The sequence below is a fragment of the Crinia signifera genome, chromosome 6, assembly GCF_055691185.1.
Source record: "Crinia signifera chromosome 6, ASM5569118v1, whole genome shotgun sequence".
In the NCBI taxonomy this organism is placed as follows: domain Eukaryota; kingdom Metazoa; phylum Chordata; class Amphibia; order Anura; family Myobatrachidae; genus Crinia; species Crinia signifera.
Window position 1 is genome coordinate 202,825,404 of NC_139222.1, and position 22,484 is coordinate 202,847,887.

General features: G+C 45.9%; 1 protein-coding gene across 2 annotated transcripts in view; it reads right to left on the reverse strand.

Moving 5' to 3' along the window:
* Window positions 1–22,484, reverse strand: part of STXBP4 (syntaxin binding protein 4) — a 146,899-nt gene that overhangs the window by 93,368 nt on the left and 31,047 nt on the right. For both annotated transcript variants that reach the window (XM_083148648.1, XM_083148647.1), the window contains exons 7-10: window positions 17,732–17,811; window positions 16,365–16,461; window positions 13,866–13,987; window positions 13,451–13,528 (exon numbers count right to left, since the gene is read on the reverse strand). In XM_083148648.1, the coding sequence (XP_083004774.1) occupies window positions 13,451–13,528; window positions 13,866–13,987; window positions 16,365–16,461; window positions 17,732–17,811 (377 nt within the window). The remainder of the gene's footprint in view (window positions 1–13,450; window positions 13,529–13,865; window positions 13,988–16,364; window positions 16,462–17,731; window positions 17,812–22,484) is intronic.

The window sequence follows — 22,484 nt, forward strand, 5'->3', positions numbered from 1 at the left end:
GAAACAAAGAGTTTGGCCAACACAGGTGCACTGGGAAGCCCTTTGAGAGGGAAGAAGTGTGCCATTTTAGAAAATCTGTCTACGACGACCCAGATCACCGTGTCTCCGTTAGAGACTGGGAGGTCGGTGATGAAGTCCATCGAGAGGTGTGTCCAGGGACGACTTGGAATGGGAAGAGGATGAAGAGGACCAGCTGGCGACATACGGGATGTCTTGTGCTGTGCGCAAGGAACACAGAAGGATATAAAACTTTTGACGTCTGTGGACATAGAAGGCCACCAATAGGAGCGTTGTAAGAATGTTAGAGTCTTTTGCACCCCTGGATGACCAGCGAAACGTGAAGCATGGGCCCATCTTAATATCTTGGTGCGTAGTTCCTTAGGAACATATGTCTTCCCTGGAGGCGGCACGGGAGTAGTCGACGTAAGTGCGAAAACAAGCGGGTTCAGTATGGTTTGAGGTTGGATGTTTTCCTCAGCGGAAGAATCAAAGGACCGGGACAGGGCATCCGCCTTACTATTCTCTGAGCCGGGACGGAAAAGAATTTGGAAGTGGAAACGTTCAAAGAAGGTGGACCACCGTGCTTGGCGGGCAGTGAGACAATGAACATTGCGCAGGAATGAAAGGTTTTTATGATCAGAGTAGACCGTGATTCTGTGTCGTGCTCCTTCTAACAGATACCTCCATTCTTCGAATGCTAGCTTTATGGCTAAAAGTTCTTGTTCGCCAATAGGATAGTTTCTCTCTGCTGGAAGGAATTTTTTGGAGAAATAAGCGCAGGGCAGAAGTTTATTATCTTCGTTTCGCTGAAGGAGGATAGCCCCTACTCCCTCGGATGAGGCGTCAACCTCTAGAAAGAATGGCTTGTCTGCATCCGACTGAAGGAGGATAGGAGCAGCAAGGGGTGCAGCGATGGTAGAAAAGTTATGAATGAATCGGCGATAATAATTAGAGAATCCAAGGAATCTCTGCAGACCTTTTAAAGTGGTAGGAGCCGTCCAATCTTGTATGGCCTTGACTTTAGCCGGATCCATCTGTAAGCCGGACGGAGAAAGAATGTGACCCAGGAAAGGCACGGTGGAAGCTTCAAAGACGCACTTCTCAAGTTTACAGTAGAGGCGGTTCTTCCGGAGGCGGGTTAGGACCTCTTTGACAGTCTGACGATGACTCACAAGATCTGAAGAATAGATGAGGATGTCGTCCAGGTAGACAACAATTGAGTGGTAAAGCATATCTCGGAATATGTCATTGACAAATTGCTGAAACACAGCCGGGGCATTACAGAGTCCAAATGGCATCACCAGATACTCGTAGTGGCCGTCTCGGGTATTGAATGCCGTCTTCCACTCATCCCCAGGTCTAATACGAATCAAGTTGTAAGCGCCCCTCAGATCTAATTTGGTGAAGACAACGGCACCTTTGATTCTATCAAATAGTTCGGATATTAATGGTAGGGGATAGCGATTCTTGATGGTGATATCATTTAGACCACGGTAATCTATGCAGGGTCTCAAAGATCCGTCCTTCTTTTTAACAAAGAAAGGTACTTGTGAGTTATCCGGGCGCCCGATGTGGTCATCGCATGCCATTATAATAAGCATACGATGCGACGCGATTTTCCATCGCGTCGTATCTCGTCGCATCGTATGCTTATTGTATGGTATACAATGGGATGCGATGCGACGCGACGCGATGTTTACACTTCCCGCCCATTTTTAAACCCGCCCTCTGGCACATCTGGCAGAAAAACAGTGTGAGGTAGTTTCCAGAGGAGAGAGCAAGTGTTTTACTGAGAGAGATATTGATTTACAGCGTTGTTCCATATTTGTGAGGTGAATTTTTGGACATTTACCCCAATATTGCCCCATTTGGCCCCTTACACCTGCCCCATTTCACCCCTTACACCATTATTGCCAAAATGGCTTTGGTTGATGGCATCTTCAGCCTCCCAAAAACTGAGGAAGAGACAGTCGCATTCCTGCAGGAGAAAGGGCTGCTCCCATTGACTGCCACATGCCCAAATGGGCACCCTATGCGCCTGTCCCTGAAAGAGCGCAAATGGCGCTGCTATATTAAAAGCTGCAGCAAAAAACAGAGTCTGCGGGCCTCCCTATTCTATCCTGGGTGCAGGCTCCCATTCATGACGATCCTGCGCTTTATCTGGTGCTGGTGTGATGAACTGACATCAATCGAGTTCTGTGCAAAGAATTTAAAACTATGCAATAAAAGCACCGTTTTTTATAACGCCTTGATGCGGGAGGCATGCCAATGTGACTTAATGGCACAGCCTCAACGGCAGATTGGAGGCCCAGGGCAAATGGTGGAGGTTGATGAAACCCTGTTTGTAAAGCGCAAGGCCAATGTTGGCAGAGTACTCCCACAGCAGTGGGTGTTCGGAGGATTGTGCCGGGAGACAGGGGACTGTTTCATGGTCGCAGTTCCCAAACGAGATGCACCCACTCTCCTTGGTGCAATTGTGGAGCACGTGGCACCTGGCAGCACCATCGTCAGTGATTGCTGGCGCGCCTACCAAACCAGTGAACTGGAGCGGGCTGGTTACAGCCACTTGCGGGTAAATCACCGCTTTAATTTCGTCGACCCAGAGACTGGTGCACACACACAGAACATTGAGAGACTATGGGGGTGTGCAAAATGGCGCAACAAATGCCAGCGGGGCACAGCCCGCCATCATCTAGATTCCTACATGCAGGAGTTCGTGTGGCGAAAATGCCTGGCGAGAGACAACGCATTTGAGCGTATTCTGCATGCGCTCACGTTAGTTGATAAATCATGATGTTGATTGATTATTGTGTGCTTTATGATTATTTGTTATTGTAATTTATTTCATTCTTATGTTAATTACACAGTTATTACCTTTAATTCAGTTGTCCTTAATGTGTCAGATATGCATGATATTGATGAATGATATTGGATGCTCACAGCCACTCCACTATCAACGTGAACCCGAAGCGTGGCGAGCGCAGCGAGCCCGCGAGGGGCGGCGGTACGCGTCCTCCGACCTTTTCATGCCCTACTATCCACTAGGGCGTGGAGTGAGAATATAATAGTGTGGCGAGCGCAGCGAGCCACCGAGCCCGAAGCGTGGCGAGCGCAGCGAGCCCCGCGAGGGGACACGGATACCTTCACAGGTAAGCGCGTCCCTTCGCGGGCTTCACAGGTGTCCACGTCGCCATGGACACCTGTGAAGCCCGTGAAGGGACGCGCTTACCTGTGAAGGTATCCGTGTCCGCTCGCCACGCTTCGGGCTCGGTGGCTCGCTGCGCTCGCCACACTATTATATTCTCACTCCACGCCCTTGTGGATAGTAGGGCATGAAAAGGTCGGAGGACGCGTACCGCCGCCCCTCGCGGGCTCGCTGCGCTCGCCACGCTTCGGGTTCACGTTGATAGTGGAGTGGCGTTAACAATGGGGATGGGACTGACATTGTGTCACTTTTTGGGACACTTTCTTGGGGGTTTTACACTGCAAAAATCGGGTGGTATCGCATCGCATCGCATCGCATGCCATGTGGTTAACATGCGATGCGACGTGATCACTTTACATGGTACCCGATGTAAAATCGGGTTCGGGTGGTCATCTCGTCGCGTCGCATCGTATGCCATTTTGTTAACATACGATGCCATGCGATGCGACGCGATGCGTATACGACCAAAAATCGGGCGCCCGGATAACTCACAAGTACCCAAAGAAAAACCCCGCGCCGGCGGGTGAAGTGGAGGGGCGTATGAAACCCTTTTGTAGATTCTCCTGTATATATTCGGACATTGCTTTTGTCTCAGGTAAGGAGAGTGGATAAATGCGGCCTCGTGGAGGGACTTTACCGGGTATAAGTTCAACTGGACAGTCCCAGTTTTACTGAAAACATCACTATAAGCAGCATACTGAGGTGGTACTGAAGGTTCAGACTTGCTTGATGATGTCTGCCGAAACGGAATCACTTCGGAAAGACAGGAAGAAAAACAGTTTGTGCCCCAGGTCTCCACCTCCATAGTCTCCCAGTTGATACGAGGATTATACTTAAACAGCCAGGGTAGGCCAAGAACCAGTTCATGAGTGGACCGTGGAATGACTAAGAAATCTATCATCTCTTGATGCAAAACCCCGACTTGAAGGAGGAGGGACTGGGTCTGGCAGGAAACTTGGGCGTCAGGAATTCTGCTCCCGTCGACTGCTGTCAAGAAGAGGTTCTGAGTTAAAGGCTTAGTACAGAGAGAGTGTTGGGCGCAGAGTGCTGCAGAGAGAAAATTGCCCGCGGCGCCAGAATCTACCAATGCTCTCAACTGAATGGAACCTTGAGGGGTAAAAAGCTTCACTGGTATGGTAGAGTCTGTAGTCATAGGAGAGGTAACCAATACTCCCAATCTGGCCTCTCCTTTGCCGATTAGGAGAGGTCGTTTCCCGGACGTCGAGGACAAGACAGGACCATGTGTGATGATGCTCCGCAGTACATGCACAGATTCTCCCTTTTGCGCCGTGCTCTCTCTTCAGGTGACAGGCAGAAACGATTTGGGCTCCTCGGGAGGTTGAGGTGGAGCGGACACTGGTCTCGGGACAGGAATCTGGGAAGTCGGAGTTCGGGATTTAAAGTGGTCGACACGACTCCTCTCCATCTGCCTCTCATGCAGGCGGAGATCCACCTTATTGCATAATGAAATTACTTCTTCCAGTGTAGCCGGCATATCCCGCGTGGCTAATTCGTCCTTCAAGCGTCCGGACAGACCATTTAGGAAGGCGGATTGTAGAGCCTCATTATTCCACCCCAACTCGGACGCTAGGGTCTGAAACTGTACCACATATTGACTGACTGGACGACTCCCCTGGCGGATTCTTAAAATCTCCATTGCTGCTGAGGTCACTCGTCCTGGCTCGTCAAAGATGCGTCTGAAAGTGGAGATAAACCCGGAGTAATCAGAAAGGAGTGGATCGGAGCGCTCCCATAATGGGGATACCCAGTCCAAAGCAGTACCAGTCAGGAGGGATACGATATACGCCACTTTGGACTTCGAAGTGGGGAAATTGAAAGGTTGAAGAGTGAAGTGAACCTCACACAGATTTAGGAATCCGCGGCAGGCCTTCGGAGATCCATCAAACTTGTTTGGTGTGGGTAAATGCAGATGAGCGGACACGGTGGGAGGTGACGTGGCCACCGGGGGTGAACTAACCTCTGTGGTAGACCCAGAGGCAGCTGCTTCGGCTTGAGGCGGAGATAAGGTCTGGAGGAACTGTGCTACCTGTTGCTGGGAGGATTCCAATTGCTCTAAACGGGCCACAATGCTTTGGAGCACATCGACTGGAAGTCCCTGAGACCCACTCGAATCCATTGGGTCAGTGCAAACTGTCACGGGAATGGGATTGGATGGGTTCGTGTGAGTGTCAGGTACCACACTGGAGGCAGCAGGCGTAGGGTTAAATCGAGCCGGTTTAATAAAAGATGGTTTCATGGATGTACATAGATACTTCTCTTGTACAACGGGCACTCAAATACTTCTTTGAGGCAATTCGGAAACAAAATGAGCAACTTGCTATAATTTGGAAAAGTCCGGTGAAAGACTGGGAGAAAACGGCAATACGGTGCTGTACAATGCCTCTGGAAGGGAATGGAGGTTGGGAAGGTAGCCAGAAGATGATGAAGGTAACTGGGCACAGGTAGACGGAGAATGAGCAGGCTGGATGAAGAAACTGCCGGCGGGGTTGCTGAGCCAGAGCACAGGTTTCACAGGGTTAACCAATGGTTAGGACCGAGAGAAGGCAGGAGAGTAACAGACAGGCTGAAGACTCTTTTGCACTGACACCAGATAGCTCCTGACAGCCTCCCTAAATCCCCAGGGAGATGCTGCCATTGGCCACAGCGGTGCAGTGGGCTGAACACCATTCCCTGGCCCAATACCGCATAGCCCTCAACCAAGATGGCGGCGCCAGCCTCTGGACGCTGCTGACGTCCAACAGACCGGCGCCGGCCGCACAGAGTGAACCCCAGCTACAGGCGCCCCGCTGCGTTCCCCCTCTGCCGCCCAGGACCCAGCGCCAGACAGGAGAGTCGCCGACGCGCACGGAGCGGTGAGTAGGAGACACGCAGCGTGCCGCCGGCGGCTCTCCTGACACTCCTGGTATTATTTCTTTAATCGAGTGCCGCCATCCCCAGACTCTAATATGTATATGTATATATATATATATATATATATCATACACACACACGCCCCCGTTCCCTTTACACCTCTCTATCCCCCCATCACCTCTCCCCCCATAACCACTGCACCTCTCTATCCCCACCCCTGCACCTTTCTGTCCCCCCATCACCTCTCTGTCTCCCAGTCACCACCCCTGCATTTCTCCGTGCCCTCGTCATCCTCTCCATACCCCCCTACACCTCTCCACCCCCCCTAGACCTCTCCATCCCAGGCCCCCCTCCTGTCACAGCCACACCCCTTTATGATACATTGCTACTACTTCCATAATATTAAAATTTAAAGCACAAAAAATAAATTCCTCAAACCTGCACATTTATCATCCCCCAGGCGGACAGCAGGTGATGGTCAGCAGGCGGCAGTCGATGGCCGAGCAGCAGGATATGTCCGGGTGAGCGGATGGCAGGGTATGACTGAGCGAGCAGGTTGCACACTATGGGCAGATGGCAGGATATGGCCAGGCAAGCGGGCAGAAACAGAAAGTAGTGTAGCAGCCCACATGCTTACTCTACAGTACTTGCTGATTCTGCTGGGGTCCGACTCCTATCAATTAATTGCAGCCTGCGCGCCAGCCACTGCCAGCACAGGCTGCAGTTTAACTTGTTGCCAGCACGGGCTGTGACAGCTGACACTGCTGCCGCCCAGGCCAAGTAGCAAGTCCGGTGTTAAGTGCAGCTACAACAGCGGGTCAGTGAGGGGCGATCCACCGTTTCCTGAGGCAAAACTCAGGCGCCAGCAACAAATTCCCATCACTTGGCATACAGTACCTCACTCTCCACACCCTTGCATAATAAGGGAGCAGAGAGCAGGTCACTGTAGGTGCCACATAGTGCTGGGGATTTGTTTCCAGCATCGGAGTTTGGCTGCTCGCCAATGGATGACCATCGATAGCTACAACAATCGATGGTTATCCAAGTAATATTTTACGTGCCCCAATATAAGCAGAGAATTCCAGGGGAGAAACACTGAGCTTGATCCACAGTTAGGTGTACAGTATGAGGGGAAAAAAGGTGCAATTCTATTCTGTAATAAACCGTGTTGCAAAGAAAAACTGGGTTTACACTAAAATTTTGAATAAAGCCAGGACAATCTCCTCCCGATTACAAATCCCTGTCCACACTATTCTGTCCCACCTGCAGTGCACTACAGTTATACCAGGGAGTAGAGGACTCCTTTTTTAGTGAGCAATAAGCAAAAGTGTTTATCTTCAAGGCGTAAGTGGCCTACACACGCAGCGACAATGCTGAGCTTTGCTGGATCGCTCAGCACACAGCAATGATTTAGGTGCATTCTTTCATTTAGGTTAATGCTTATTACAATGTAATGGTACTGATAGATTATCTTCACCACATATAATAAAATGTTTTGTTTTTCTCCTGACGATGAAATCCCTCATTTACAGAGCTTGTGTTGATGCCTGAAAAGTTTGTGGAGATGACGTTGATATTATCCACAGGTCACGGGTCTTCCCTGTTATTTCATCTGAACCTAATCCAGTATATATGGGATTTTCTGGAACAATTCCTGAGACAGGATTCATTGTAATGACTTTCATGTGGAAGAATAGTGCAACCATTCTTCACAATTTATAGTTATTACAGCAGTGTGTGCACACTGTGCTGGCTACGAAGTTCAAATTCAAGTTCAATTACATTTATAAAATGTTATTTCATTATTAAAAAAAAATTGGTACATTTGGCTGAGGACATCCTCAACATTTATATAAACCCCTTCAGTAGTGTTTTTTTTGGGGGAGCGCTCCCCACTGGGTGAGTTTTTTATGGGGAGCTCTCCCTTAAAAAAAAAACACCACTGCTTCCCTGGGTCTGGGCAGTGCTGCTTAACTGTCAATCAGCAGCTGCCCAGACATGCCCACCCGCACCCCGTCCCCGGCAGCTGGCTTGAACTCAGCAGCGCTGCCCGGCTCTAAACAGTGGCAATCGCAAGAATTTTCCGGGCTTGCCACTGAATGGGGTTAATATGCCCAAAAGAAAACATACAAATATAAATTACATCCAGAAATAAGACTTAAAGGGGGGTATTCAAATGTTTACATTTGGGCGACATTCTCTCCCCCCCACACACACCTTTCAAATTCACGCATCTGACGTCTTTTGAAGTGATGGTCGGGTGCGCTATTCAAATGTTTTTTCTTTAGATGTTTAGGGCGGTATTCAATGTCAGGGTCACGGCAGTCGAGCTTGCTCGACCGCCGTGACCCATTCCCGTTCTCGGTCAGCTCGACCGAGAACACGCAGGCGGGATTCAATGTCCCGCCTGCCGGGGAGCGAAAAGGGGGCGTGGCGGCGAGTTGCGGCCGGGAAGAGGCGAGCTGCAGCCGGCAGCTCGTCACTTCCCGGCTGTTCTCAACAGAACGAGCCCGACAGCTAGTGATGTCGGGAACGTTCTGCCGAGATACCCTGCTCAATGCTGTCGGGGAAGACAGCATTGAATAGGGCCCGGCGGGCATCTCCCCGGTGGGAGGTGCTCGCCGGAGATTGAATATCCCCTTTAATCTGTGTTAGTTGGTCTTAATTAGCATGCCCATTTATTCCCCTTTTTTAATCTCACACACATTTTATTCCTTTTTTTTAAATCACAGATTGCATACCGTATATGGGGGGTATTGAAATGTTTATTTTTAGGCGTCGGTTTTTCACACCTTACAGATATGCGCACCGTGGGTGAAATTTAATAGGATGATAGATTCAATGCAGTGTAAATTATTGCCGCTTTAAAAAAAACCTGGAGATTTCTAACCAAATCTCTCACTTTGAGTCTCTCAGCCTATTAAATCCCACCCCCTTCCGCGACGTCTTTTGAAGTGATAGTCTGGTGCGCTATTCATTTGATTGTTTTTATTCCTTTGGTTGTATAATGTGGTGTTGGTGGGCTGAAAGATCATGCCCATAATTACGCAGAGCATTTTCATGCCATTTTGACCTCCCCCCGCCCGCCTATTTTGAGTCTCCTAAAGGTGGCAGGTTGTGGACTCCTAGGGGTGGCAGGCTGCAGCGATAGCCCGCTGCAGACTTGCACTACAACCTGCCACCCCTAGGGTAGACAACCACCTGCCGTGCTGTGCAGGGAACCACCGTAAGAAGTAATGGGGTACGGCGTACCTCTTATAAATATGTATCAGGTACACCATATCATGTGTCCCTGAGTCGTCATTTTTTTTAAGTTAAAAAAAGCTGCCGCATATTGTAATTTAACGTCCACTTGGGTGCACCCTCCTTATTTATTTACAGTTTCTTATATAGCGCAGCAGATTATGTTGTGCTTTACAATTGTAGACAGTGATAAAACAAACTGAGGAGTAGATTTAGTAAGCTTGGTGAAGTGATAAAGTGTCTGGTTTTTATCACCGGCCAATCAGCTCCTACCTGTCATTTTTCAAACCAAGCCTGTAAGTTCATTTAGGAGCTGATTGGTCGGTTATAAAAACCAGACACTTTATCACTTCACCGAGCTTAATAAATCTGCCCCTGAGTAACAACAGACAGACTTGGAGGTAAAAGGGCCCTGCTGAAAGCTTACTCCTTGATTATTGGGAGCTGAACAGCAGCAGGACACAAATCAAATACAGACTGTGTAAACATGCACAGTCTGTACTTTCGGACGCCAGACTCACCCGCCTCCTTCACTGCGTCCTGCTCCATGGAGCTACGTGTGTGGGACACTGCAGCATGCTCAAGGTTGAGTCATGTGTATACTTCCGCTCCAGCAGTGACACTGACAACCGCGGACTCCCTGGTTGAATGCAACCAGGGAGCCCGCAGGTGTTAGTGTCACCGTTGGAGCGGCAGCACATGTGACAGCTGCCTGGAGCGGTTCCCAACCTTTTTTCTCTCCCATACCCCTTGATTAGGCTTTTCATTTATGAGTACTCCCTCCTCTCAATTTGAAATATCCACAGTAATTACAAGTGGAATGGAAGTGAGAAGTATGTGTATCCTTAGGAGTGTCCTTATATTAAGGAGCAGAGGAGAAATCGGTTCCCGTTTACACCTGAAGGATTAGTACCACTGCTTCCTCCACCTGTCTCAGCGCAGGGCAGTTGAACACTGTTGTCTAAGGGCAACGCGTGTAGCTTCCAGTGGATTACAGGTAGGGAAAAGCACAAGGAGATGCTGAAGATGGAATCGGAAGTTACATGACGTTATTCATCTCCACGGCAACAGGATACTTCTTCCGCTATTGGTAGACCTCCACTTTTTCTGACATTACCAATATTATTTTCAAGTACCCCTAACTGGTCTGCAGAATACCTCCAGGGGTAAACGCACCCTAAGTTGTGAGCCATTGATCTAGACAGAACAGGCAGTGAAAAACTCTATGAAAGAAAAAGGCATTCATTGAGCCTATCAATGTGCAAAGAAACACAGCCTGTCACAAAAACATAAAAGAAGCTAATAAACATCAATATCATCTGTTTCTTTATACAGACATACTGTACAAGACACAAATGCACCACTACCCTACTAACCTCCTACATAAGGGAGTACAGTGCTAGCACACGATAATGGTGCAGCAGAACTGTGCATATTTAGAGAGGACATGGTTAAGAGGAATAAAGATGAAGAATGACACATGACATAAGGCAGAACCTACATACCATTCGCTAAAGGGACCTTTTCCTTCAAGTAATAGGTCCACATCAACTTCTAGTGGGAATATTTACTTGTGACGAGTGATGTGGGCCACCGTGCCCGAAGCATGGCGAGCAAAGCGAGCCCACAAGAGGATAATGCAGCCTAAATAAAAGAACATAACCTATAACAAATCTAGATTGGAGAAAAAATAGAAACGCTATAGGGGCGTCAAAGAACTTCCACCCTCATCGGAAACCGCATCTGGGTTCTCTCCACAAAGGGCATATAGATTTTACCCGTGATAAACTGGTGGTTAGGACTGCCATCATTTGTGGGGAAAACATGCTGTGTATTCTCAAGCCCTGGTTTATGCAGAACCCAGCATGTGACTTAGCGTAAACAAAACAGTATCTCAGATATTGGCGGGAAAAGTAACAGAGTGAAGGTTTTCCAACAAGAAAAAAGTAGGTGGGACCCCCAGAGAGATTTAAGTTAGTTTCATTTTAACATCAACAAATAATAGTAATAGGTTGTGAGTTAGCTGCGAACTTGGCAACCTTTTGGTGATGTGTTCTCGCTCAAAAAGCCACACTCACTTGCTATGTAGCATGTCTGCAAGAAGCACGATAGTTTATTAAAGGGGAAAAAATGGAACCTCTAAGCTCAACCAGCTCTAGTGCTGTGTATAGGCTGTTATTGGAAGAATTGGGGGTAAAAAGTACATTAAGATTCCGACTTCCGATCCACGACTAGGCTTGACCAACCAGGGCTAGTGGAACAACAGAGCGAAGAGCACAAGGATGGGGATCCACTACATTTTCACCAGCATATACCATATTTATGATATCAGCACAAACTTTTAGATATTTTTTAATTGAAAGTCACCTGGAGGCAACTCAATATCCTCCAAACAGCACTACAAGGACCAGCATTCCCTCCAGCTACTGGTGGCATTTATGCCTCTCAGGTCAAGTTAGGTCAGTGATACACAAAAATTGTATATTGCTAGAAACAATGTAATCAATCAATTACAGATGCTTGCAAGGGAGTGCAGCGTTAGTACCACCATAAGAGACGCTATAAAGTGGCTGGTGGCATAATCATATCATTGCAAATACATATAACATTTTATCATCATATGGGTGTAAATATAATTTACTAGTCTATTATAGTGTGATGTAAGAATAACAGTAAATGTTGCATTTTCTAGTCTAGTGTAGATTAGTCCATCCTTTGCAAGCACCTGTAATGGGACTATCGGCTGTAATTTCCCAGCCACCACCACAGCTGTCTTTGACATGGTGACATGGATGTTACTGTGTCTGAAAAATCCCAGCCTGGTGTGGCCTGGTAACTTGTTAATAAAATACTTTTTATCCACACATGGTTGTGTGTCCTGTTTTTATTTTAACTTTTTTTGTACAGGTGAAGTATAGATGCCAGTGGGATCTTGATGCAAATGCATATGTGCACTTGTGGTTCTGCAAGCTCCATCATTTCCTGGCATGCTTTCCTGGGGCTAGTACTGTAATTCTTCTGTAAAGATATTGTTTTATTACAGTTACTTATGCACCCTGCATGTGTTTCTTTTTACTGTCCCCATTCCCCTGGGGGAATTAGCCCTGGTGCAAAATAGCAAAGGTTGGTGGAATGATGGTTGTGGGACAACCACACCTCTATGATTTGAGTAGTTCTTGCTAATGAATCCTAGTGCTGGTAACAGAAAAACAGTGAGGACCCCAAGCACTTTTATCCCAAAATGTGTCAGATGCCAGCCTAATGGAAAAAGTTGCACACAAATACACGCAGGCATGGTGCAACGAGAAGGCGCAAGGAGGCTAGAAGTATGTGGACACATCTGTCACATTTATCTTGCTGCCCCCTGCAGCATCTATTAGGGATATCACTCAGGTGCATAAAAGGGGAGGTGTAATATTGAGTAAGAAACATTTTGAAGACAGATTCTGTTGTGGTGTGGTCAACATTCTGGCAAGTTAGGCTGTACTTGCATTCTATTACTTATTGTGACATCAATCTCTACTGAAAAGTACAATTTACTCTGCCAGACAGAAGGAAAAAAAAAATGTGAGATGGCATTCTAAGCTTTAGGTTCCTTGTGGTGTTAGTAGAGCCACAGCAGTGAGCTCATTAAGCTTCCAGCTAACAGACAATAAGATTTATTTGCTAGGGCCCAGAGGTTCCAGAGAAAAGTCAGTAATTACACCCATTATTACATCCTTCCACAGTGAGTATTTAGATGTCTCTGCAATGATCTCAGAAACATTCCTGGAGTTGATTATGGAAAGTGGCAGGACAGCGTACAAAGTCAAATGTGGTACTGGAAATTCTGTTATAACACTTTTTAAATCTGCTTTTCTTGCCTTCTACTAGATTGACTTGGAATACATATTATTTATAGAAAATAATTGGAATAATAAAATCAGAGAGAATGTAGTGATTGTTTTGCCAAAGACAGAAAGCAGCTTTCACTGCAACCTCTTCTGTCCATTTATCCTGGAGATGCAGATCATGCTCAGTCATGTCACATGACTTTAAGGATTATGGGATTTATTGTCAGTGAAGGGAAGTACACCAAATATAAGGGTCAGGTCATTCAAGTGATTGTGTATTAATGCATTCTCCACTTACCTTCATCATTTTTAACTGTGAAAACGCCTCATCCCGCTCTTTTTTCAGTCTGTCAACATCACTGGAGAGATCACATGACTGAACCAAAGACAGGAAGACAACCATAAAATAAAGCTTACATTTCAGAAAAATCAAATACGGTGGTGAAAAAAGAGGCAGTTGAGTAACAATTATTAATGCCATCAGATCCAAAGCTGTGGCATTTCATTGCCATGGTTTGTTCTAGAACTTTTCTCACAGTAAGTAATAAAGACCATATATCATTTTAAAATAACCAATCTATACGTCTGGAAAAATAATGAGCAGAAATTTCACTGTGTCAGGATTTCATAAGGTAATTTCCCAGAAAACATGTGTAATTGTAATGTCAACACTGAAATTCTGTTTGTGCTAGAATGGAATAGAATCACCTTACCTGCGTTGTCACACTGTCCAATAAATGCCTGACTTGATGTTCTTTAAGCATCATGAGGTCCTGCCCAAGATCTCGGTCTTGTAAAGGCAGATTAAATATCTTTTTGGCCACCCTCACAAAATCTAAGATATACAGAGAAACTAAATTACTATAAAAACACCAAATATTAGTTCCTTTTAAAGCACCAGTAAATGTTACAACTTCTGATATGGTGCATGGAGGTTAATCTGACATATTACTGTAACTCTTTTTAAATTACCTTTTCCACTTCATTATAGATAACAAAAAAAAAAAAAAAAACTAATATATTTTGTGTCCTCATGGGTCTCGGTTAGGTCAAAAAGCTAAGAATGCAATTGTTAGAATTACTAATCTAAAGGTGCAAAATACAAAACATTGCTGCTTAGGAGAATATAGATCCTGACTACACCCTTTTCAGTAACAGAGAAGGTATTATACCAGGACTAGCGCAGACAAAGCAACAGTTTGCAGCTTATGGTGAACACCAAGTGTCCTGTCAACAAGAACACTCAAAAAGATAGGTGACAAATGAAACCAAATCGGTGACACCACTTAGCGCTAACTGACTCATCAAATAGGGATATACATATCTTTCATGGTACAAGAGTCCAGATGTAATTCCGGTTTTGCAGGTACCTAGAACAACACAAATGATATACCCTTTCTCCCACGTTAGTGAGAGGATTTGGAATCAAGGGTATATCAATACAAAAAGATCATAGTGTAGTACCCGAGTCAAACAAAGGTTTTTATTTTGTACAGGGAACTAACAATATTTGTAAATAAAATAGCATATATTCACAATTTCTTTAGGAAAAAGCTGCTGCATAAAACTTCTCCCGTCCGGCCTTGGCACCAAATGTTGAATTTAGGAAGCTTCGGGCACCGGTATCCCCAGTTTTCTAATGGTCCAGGAAGGGTGGGTAGCAGTCCAGCCAAAAAGTCAAAAGAGTATGCGCCTCACTCAAGTGTCCAAGTAATTGGACAAGAGTCCAATTACATCTGGACTCTTGTACCATGAAAGGTATGTACCGTATATACTCCAGTATAAGTCGACCCGAATATAAGCCGAGGCACCTAATTTTACAACAAAAAACTGGGAAAACTTATTGACTCAAGCGGGACCCTCTCTCGAGTATAAGCCGAGGGGGGCTTTTTCAGCATAAAAAATGGTCTGAAAAAGTAGGCTTATACTCGAGTATATATGGTATATCCCTATTTGATCACTCAGTTAGCGCTAAGTGGTGTCACCGATTTTGTTTCATTTGTCATATACTCTTTTCAGTGCAATCAATGCTTCTTCTTTAATATTTATTTATTTGGTGATTTACAGAAAAAATCACCTCGAGACAAGTATTTCAAAGCGTTAGTACTCCAGAAGTGTGGGACAGGATTTTCCAGTCTTGTTCTTAATTACTTTATTCAAAATCAGTGCCATTGCTATTAATGACTACCCCCACTCAACTCAAAATCGAATGCAAATTCTGGCTCCCACTAGGCCAGAATTTGCATGCGCAAAGATCGGAGAGGACACATCTATACTCTCTGAAGCCAATATGCAATTTATCTACTCTACAGCTGGGTACATACTACACAACGTGTGTACCCAGCAATATCGGCATCAATAGGGACCACGGGGGTACCGACACCGGCAAGTGCATACACATTTGCCGATGATGTCGGCAACAAACAAAGGCGGGTGGGAGCGGTGCCCATGCTGCATTCTGCAGCTTGGTCCTGGTTAACTATGTCCCCCCTTGTCTGTACATGCAGGATGATGGAGGACATGGATAATGATCCGCCAGAGAACACATCATTGGCGATATGGATCATACACACTAAGCGAGATTATAAATGATATCGCTCAGAAGGGAAGAAATTTGAAATATTATTTAAAATATTGCTTCGCTTGAGCTATAAACTTAACGGCAATGTCATGTATATAACATTACCCAGAAGTATTTTTTCCCTGAATAGGAATTGTTGATTTTCAAATCGCACCAGCTGCAACTTATCTTTCTGCTCCTAACAAGGTTTCAGTGAAGTGATTTAGGGTGCAAGCCTTCAAAATGATTTCTAAAAACCTTGATATATGCTCTAGTATGGGGCATACAGATATGTCATTCCTCATCTTGCCTCGGTACATAATGAGTCGCGGCACACAGGGCACATGAGACCTGCCAACTGTATTTGCATATGATATGCTACATTACAGTGTTTTCCACAAAAAAAAGAATAATATAGTCATTCCGCCTATCATTAAATCAGCAAAGTCTGCCTGTGCCTTGTATTTGTACACCAATCCTAACAAGCATTTTCTGTGGAAAAATGGACTAAAACACGCTCGACAATAGTAAAGGTGCTCACTGCTAGGCACAGCTAGAAGATCTGTTTATTGTGACTGCAGCAACAATGAGGTAGGATACATCTCTACGCACATATAGAGGAAGTAATATAACTTGTATATACAATAATCACCTCCAAATGACACATTTCCATTGGCATCCATCTTTACGTGGGATTTCATCAACTGTTTCTGCTCCTCAGTTGGGTAAACACCAAGGTAGTTCAGTGCCTGCATATGATATACAAAGAGCAAATTATGGATAGTAAAAAGATGTACAGTGAAAATGTCTACAACATGGAGCCTGTAACAAAAAGTACTATAGTGTAACTACAAAGGATGTGACTCTGAGTTGGACGCAGCAGTGATATCAGAAGCAGTGGAGCGAGTGTGTATGAGTTGAAGAGAGCACGTGTCCTGATTTTGTACATTAAGAGTACGGACCATACATTTGGGTGCACGGTAGCAAAAATGTAAGGTGCTTTCCAGGATGGAGATTGGGAGGTAATGGGGGATGCTAAAAGATGTACAGAGATGGTGCGGCTTATGGCTGTGGCATGTCACTGACAGTAGTTGGTGTTAAAACACTCACATAGGACGCCATACCCTGATGAAGAAACTTCAACTGCCATTGGTACAACTAATAATGCATCTAAAAGATTTCTACCTCTGTGGACACCGACAGCATCAGATGCACAGATGTATACCAGGGAAGGACTTTGTAGTGGCATTAGCATAAAGAGGCGACAAAACCATGATTGCATATACATCCAACTCAGAATCAGCCTTAAAGTACCATAGAAATGCATAATACAAGTTACACAAATGTACTTATGTTTTTCTACAAAAAATAGTAACTGTTAATATATAGATTTCATATGTTAGAAGACCAGGAATGTATTTTCCATTACCTATAAAAATGACAAACCATTAACAGGGTCCTGAAATAATAAAATAATCTTACTTTTTTGCATATGCACACTTGTTTTCCCCAAACTCCTCAGAAATTGTTGGATTTATTTATTAGTGATTAGGTTGAATGAGCGGAGATCGGCAGCATTACAGACACTGGCGGAGAATGCAGGGATGCATACAGTATAGGTCGCAAGGCTCCTCTGTGATTGGAGGCTGTTAGAAGATAATCTACCGGCAGACACCCACTCTTTGCTTTCGACAGTAGATAATCTTCTAGCAGCCTCCAATCACAGAGGAACCGAGACCCATCTGCACCCCTGCAACTGGTGTGGTCACATGGGTGGAAACCTAAACAAGGTGGGCTTTAGCTGATGATCCATCTCTCCTGCTGCTTTTGCAGAGATGAGGCAAATAGTGCTCAGGAGGGAACACATGTGGTAGCATGTTAGTGGGCCCAAATTACGTTCGAGAGTACATAGTGCCGCACATGTATCAACCACAATGTATATTTCAGACTACAGCACTCAATCTCAATGTTTTGAGCTGTGACAATAAGGATGCGAGTGGGTTAATAGCAAACTCTTACCATTTCCAGTTTCTCTACTTTCAGTTGGACATCAGGATTTATAGAAATCAACCTTTCCCGGCTGTGTCCCTGATTAGGAACTGTAAATAAGAGACACCAGGGTGTGTGTTAATTACTGAGGTTAATGGCAATTCATTGCAGCCTGATGTTTCCTGCTCCCTTCAACAAGTCAATTAGTCATCTGATTGCCACAGTCAATCAATTGTTGTACAATGGAGAGTGTTTGTGAAGGTTACTGAAATATATATGTGTGTGTTTGTGTGCACCGGTTTTTCGTCACGCTAGAAGAAATCAAGTAATTGCCGGGGTGGCCTACTGGATGAATGCATATAACAAATCCTCAGTGGGGCAAGCTTCAGCTGCAGAAAAAAGAGGTGGCACTCAGCCTGGTAAAGGTGTTTATAAGATCATATCCTTCACAGGTCCGGAGCACCACCTGGAATCATGATCCCCCACCGTCGCACCTGGAACAGCACTAGAGGTATGCCAGAAACCAACATTCCTGCCGTTAGCAGGGGATCATTATTATAGGTGGTGCTGCGGGCCTGTGGAGGAGTGTGCCTGGTAACACTGTATTATATATTGCGGTATCCAGCCCCCAGCATATTTATGTTTGATACGCATACAGTATTACATGTTCTTTTAAACACCATTCACCTGCACTATGGAGAGCCCCTTATGTTTTCTATTTTAACAGACAAATCACCTTCCCCTGGATCCTGGTGACACCGACTGGAGGGAGAAACAGTCCGTATTGTGGACTTTAGAGACTATATTATCCATACCCCTGCTTGGGTACTGGTGATCTGGATTATATCATCACAGTGACTTGAGCACTTTCCACCTTTCTCATCATTTGCAGATAAAATTTCTTAACACATCTTACTCCATATCAAGAGACACTTACATTAGAATTCTGCCACGCATGGCCATAGCAGTTTATTTTATCTGTATCTTGCCCACCTCTAATACACCATTTCCAATCACAGTTCCTCAGAGATTCTAAGCAAATAAAATTAGAGCAGCACTTACATTGCAACTCCAGTGTCCCAAATGAGCCTCATTAACCTCTGCTCAACACTACCCAGTGGTAAGGCAATGCACTTGTATAAGCTGGGTCTCAGCATCCTCCCTCTTGACCTGACCAAACCCTAAAGAGAAGTACTCCACTCCGTGTTTGTGCCCCCTTAACATGTCTGCTTCCCGGACTGGGGGTTCTTAAAAGGATCTGTATGTTGTGATCTATACCCACTTGAGGGAGTGTGATTTCCTCCCACAGTCATTCAAAGCAGGATGTGGCAATCTGTGACAACAACCAGCTATTGGTGGTGTAACCCTGTTTCATGGGTATCCTGAGTCCCATTAGGGGCTGATGTGCCAGTAGAAACATACTAAATAAATAAAAGGCTAGAACCAAAAAAAACTACCTAACATCTTTGTACCTCAACAAGAACTAAATTAAAAAGGTCTCTTGATAGATTGCCGTTTGTGGCACATGGTACATGGATTATAGGTCTGTCTTGTTATCAAATCATGAATGAAACACATAGTTCCGTATAAGATTTGTTTATTTGTCAGAAATAGCTAGCCTATGTACAATTGGTTGGTGGGCTTAAAGTGGTCCTTGAGAGGTAGTGGAACTCCCCTAACGCCACCCCCATTAGGCAGAGAGTAGACTAGTGCAGGGAATTTGTGCCTTACCTTCCAAAGGTCCCACAAGGAAGGGGTGTAGTCACACAATAGTAACTCCAATTAAAATTACAACACAGTTGTTAGGTTTCGGGAGTGAACCTGCAGCCGGGACTGCTGTTTAGAATAGCCACGGCGGGACCCTACACTGCCTCTGTTGACCCCCGAAATAAGGTGACCGGTTCCTGCAGAAACTAGGCTTCGTCTGTAGCCACCACATTTGAAAGGGCGAGTTAAGCCCGCCCTAGCTCCGGTGCAGCCAGGAGTTATGTGAGGACCAGGAACCCCCTAAGGGTACGGCCAAAAAGGTAATCTAGCTGAGGTAGCCTAACTAAAATTAAAGAAGGCAACTTGCCAAAACTAACTTATGCAGCTAATGCACCAGCGACCTAGTCGCCAACCAGCAGCGACCGCGTCGCATACACAAGAATAAAATACACCACACCAAAAGCACACAAAGAACAATACGTACAAGACAATAAACACGGAAGGTAGCACCTATACAAAAGCAACTAAGTATACAGCGTACTGCTGAGAGAACACCCCTGCATACAAGCAGAGGGTGGCCAAATGAAGATAGAGCCCAGAAGGGCCACAGGCAATAATGAGATAAGCAATGCCCCAAGTAGGGGTACTCACGGAGACCAGGAACCAGCTGACCAGGCAGGGAACACCACAGGGACGCATTCCCTGGAACAGACAGGCACTGGAGCAGAGAAAGGGAACAGGCTGATGAATAGCACAGAGCACTGAAGCTATCACCGGCGGGGGTGGACTGGGCTAGCTTCCCTAAAAAGGAAGTGTGCCCAATCAGAAGGAGAGTCCAGCCCCCCTAACGATTACCAGCTGGGGAGGTGTGCACCGGACAGCGTCCTGCACGCTGCCCAGTCATGCTAACACGGAGAAGGCTGCTTCCGCCACCAATCTCCCCCGGCGTCCTACGTTCCGGGCAACCCCAGCTCCCTTTGCCAAAAGCTGCGTCCGGCCGCGTTGTCCCCCAGCGTCTCTGGTTGACGAGCAACCAGAGTTTAGGAGGGACGCACGGCCGGGCACCCCTGCAGCGCCGGAGCGTGCCTCCAGCGCGTAACAACAGTAGCACAATCATATACCCATTACACTGCATGTAGTGCTCTTGATTCATATTAAATCACACAGTGGTGCCCCTTATACACTTAATGTACACAGTAGTGCTGCTTTTGCACATCTGTCTCTATATCTCCAGCAGGTCACCGTCCATGTCCCTCCAGCAGCTTCCCCACCCCTGAGTTCCTCCAGCCCCCTCTCACCCTATGTTCAGCAAGCAAAGTGCCTGCTCCTCTTCGTGGCTCTTCTTCACTTCAGCAGCAGTGATGGTATGACATCACATACGCCATGCCAGAAGAAGCAGCAGCTGGGACAGGTGTTTCTGTTGGAGTTACTGTTCAGGGCTGTAGTAGAGGTGGAACTCAGTTCCCCCTACCATTAGAGGTGGTGGAACTCATTTCCACCCCATTCTCCCTCACTTTAACCCCTGGTGATAAGTAATATAGGATACATATTGATGAACTTGTATGTCCACCGCGGTGAGCTGTGGCAGATGAGTCAGTTTCGGTGCATACTTGAAGCCGAACTCCTTGCACATGAGTGGCAATTTCTTTTGTCGCAATGATCGCATACATGTACTGCATGCCAGAACCTCCACATTTGCTCTATACGTGAAACGCGGTAGTAAGTATGCAAATGTGATCAGTGGTGCAGTTCACCCTTGTGTCAGAGGCGATCACAGAAACCACACACATGGCCAAATGAATTGTTTAGAAATAGCTTGGCAAACTGTTTGTCTGCGCCAGAGTAGCGTGACAACGCTGCTGGTTGCTTTAGTAACAGCATTGAAGGGCCTGTATTGGGGTCCACTGTGACCAAGGTTGGGTCATGAGTGGTAACCTCAGCATCGTTTTGATTTAGAAAATACATATCTGACGTCCTCGGTCGTTATGGTCCCTCTCCCGAGGGACCCGGTTGTGGAGTAGCGGTATCCATGCCGTATTAGTTCTGCACACTAGTATTTGGAGCCCCATAACTTCTTTCCTGGTGATCAGATTCTCAAAAAATTTTCTTGACTCTGTACCTACGGCTCCGCTCTGCCAAAGTTAATGGCGGTTGTCGGTTTTGTGGCGGATTTTGACTCTGATCCTTGCTCTTCTTTCGTGGCATGACTCGGTTTCATGAATTCAAAGCGCAGCTGCTTCTAAAATTTTCATAGTAGATAAATAGTTGTTGTATTAAAGGGTGGGCCCTTTTAAGCCCTTCCGAATGAGCGTCTGTGGCACTTGTAGTTTCAGAGCAATGGTATGAAAAAGAATCAAAGTGCTTCAAATTGTACTGAAATTTGTCTGAAACCCGCTGATGCACCACTGAAACAATAAGGCGAACATTATGTGTACACATGCACAGTCCGGCCTATGAACGGGGACTAAGTGGCGGAGCGAGGAGCAGTACATGTTTTTGTGAGAGGGAGTGCAGCCTGCATTACCCCCCCCCCCCCCCCGCACGTGCGAGAGAGACATGTAATCGATGTCAAAAACCACAGTTGCAGGTGGAGATGGTATGGTTTAAAGAGGCACTATTTAGTGCCTACTCCTTAAGGTGCCCATACACTACCATGCTTTGGGTAGATCGGGCCGAGAAATCGTACAAATCAGAGGTGTTTGACGACCCCCTCAGGGTCAGACGCTCGGTCTTGTATGTATCAGACTCTGACTTGTCCCCCTTCCCAGCGGCAGGGGACAGGTCCCATGCAATACAGTACATCACTATTGAAAGGCACACATGTTATGTATTGCATGCGATCCTGCCGCCCAGAAATATACTGGGCGACTCACAGGGGGTCGGATCACCATACACTGTGCTGTGATACATCAGAGTAGCGTATGGCCACCTTTAGCCTTCCTACTTCCTAGTGTCCCCAGATAGGACAATAAAAAGGAACAAATGGGGGAAATTTACTAAAGGAAATTTGTAAAAAAATAGGTGTATTTGTATCCAGAAATACACTTATTTTTGACATTTACTATCCCGAAAATAC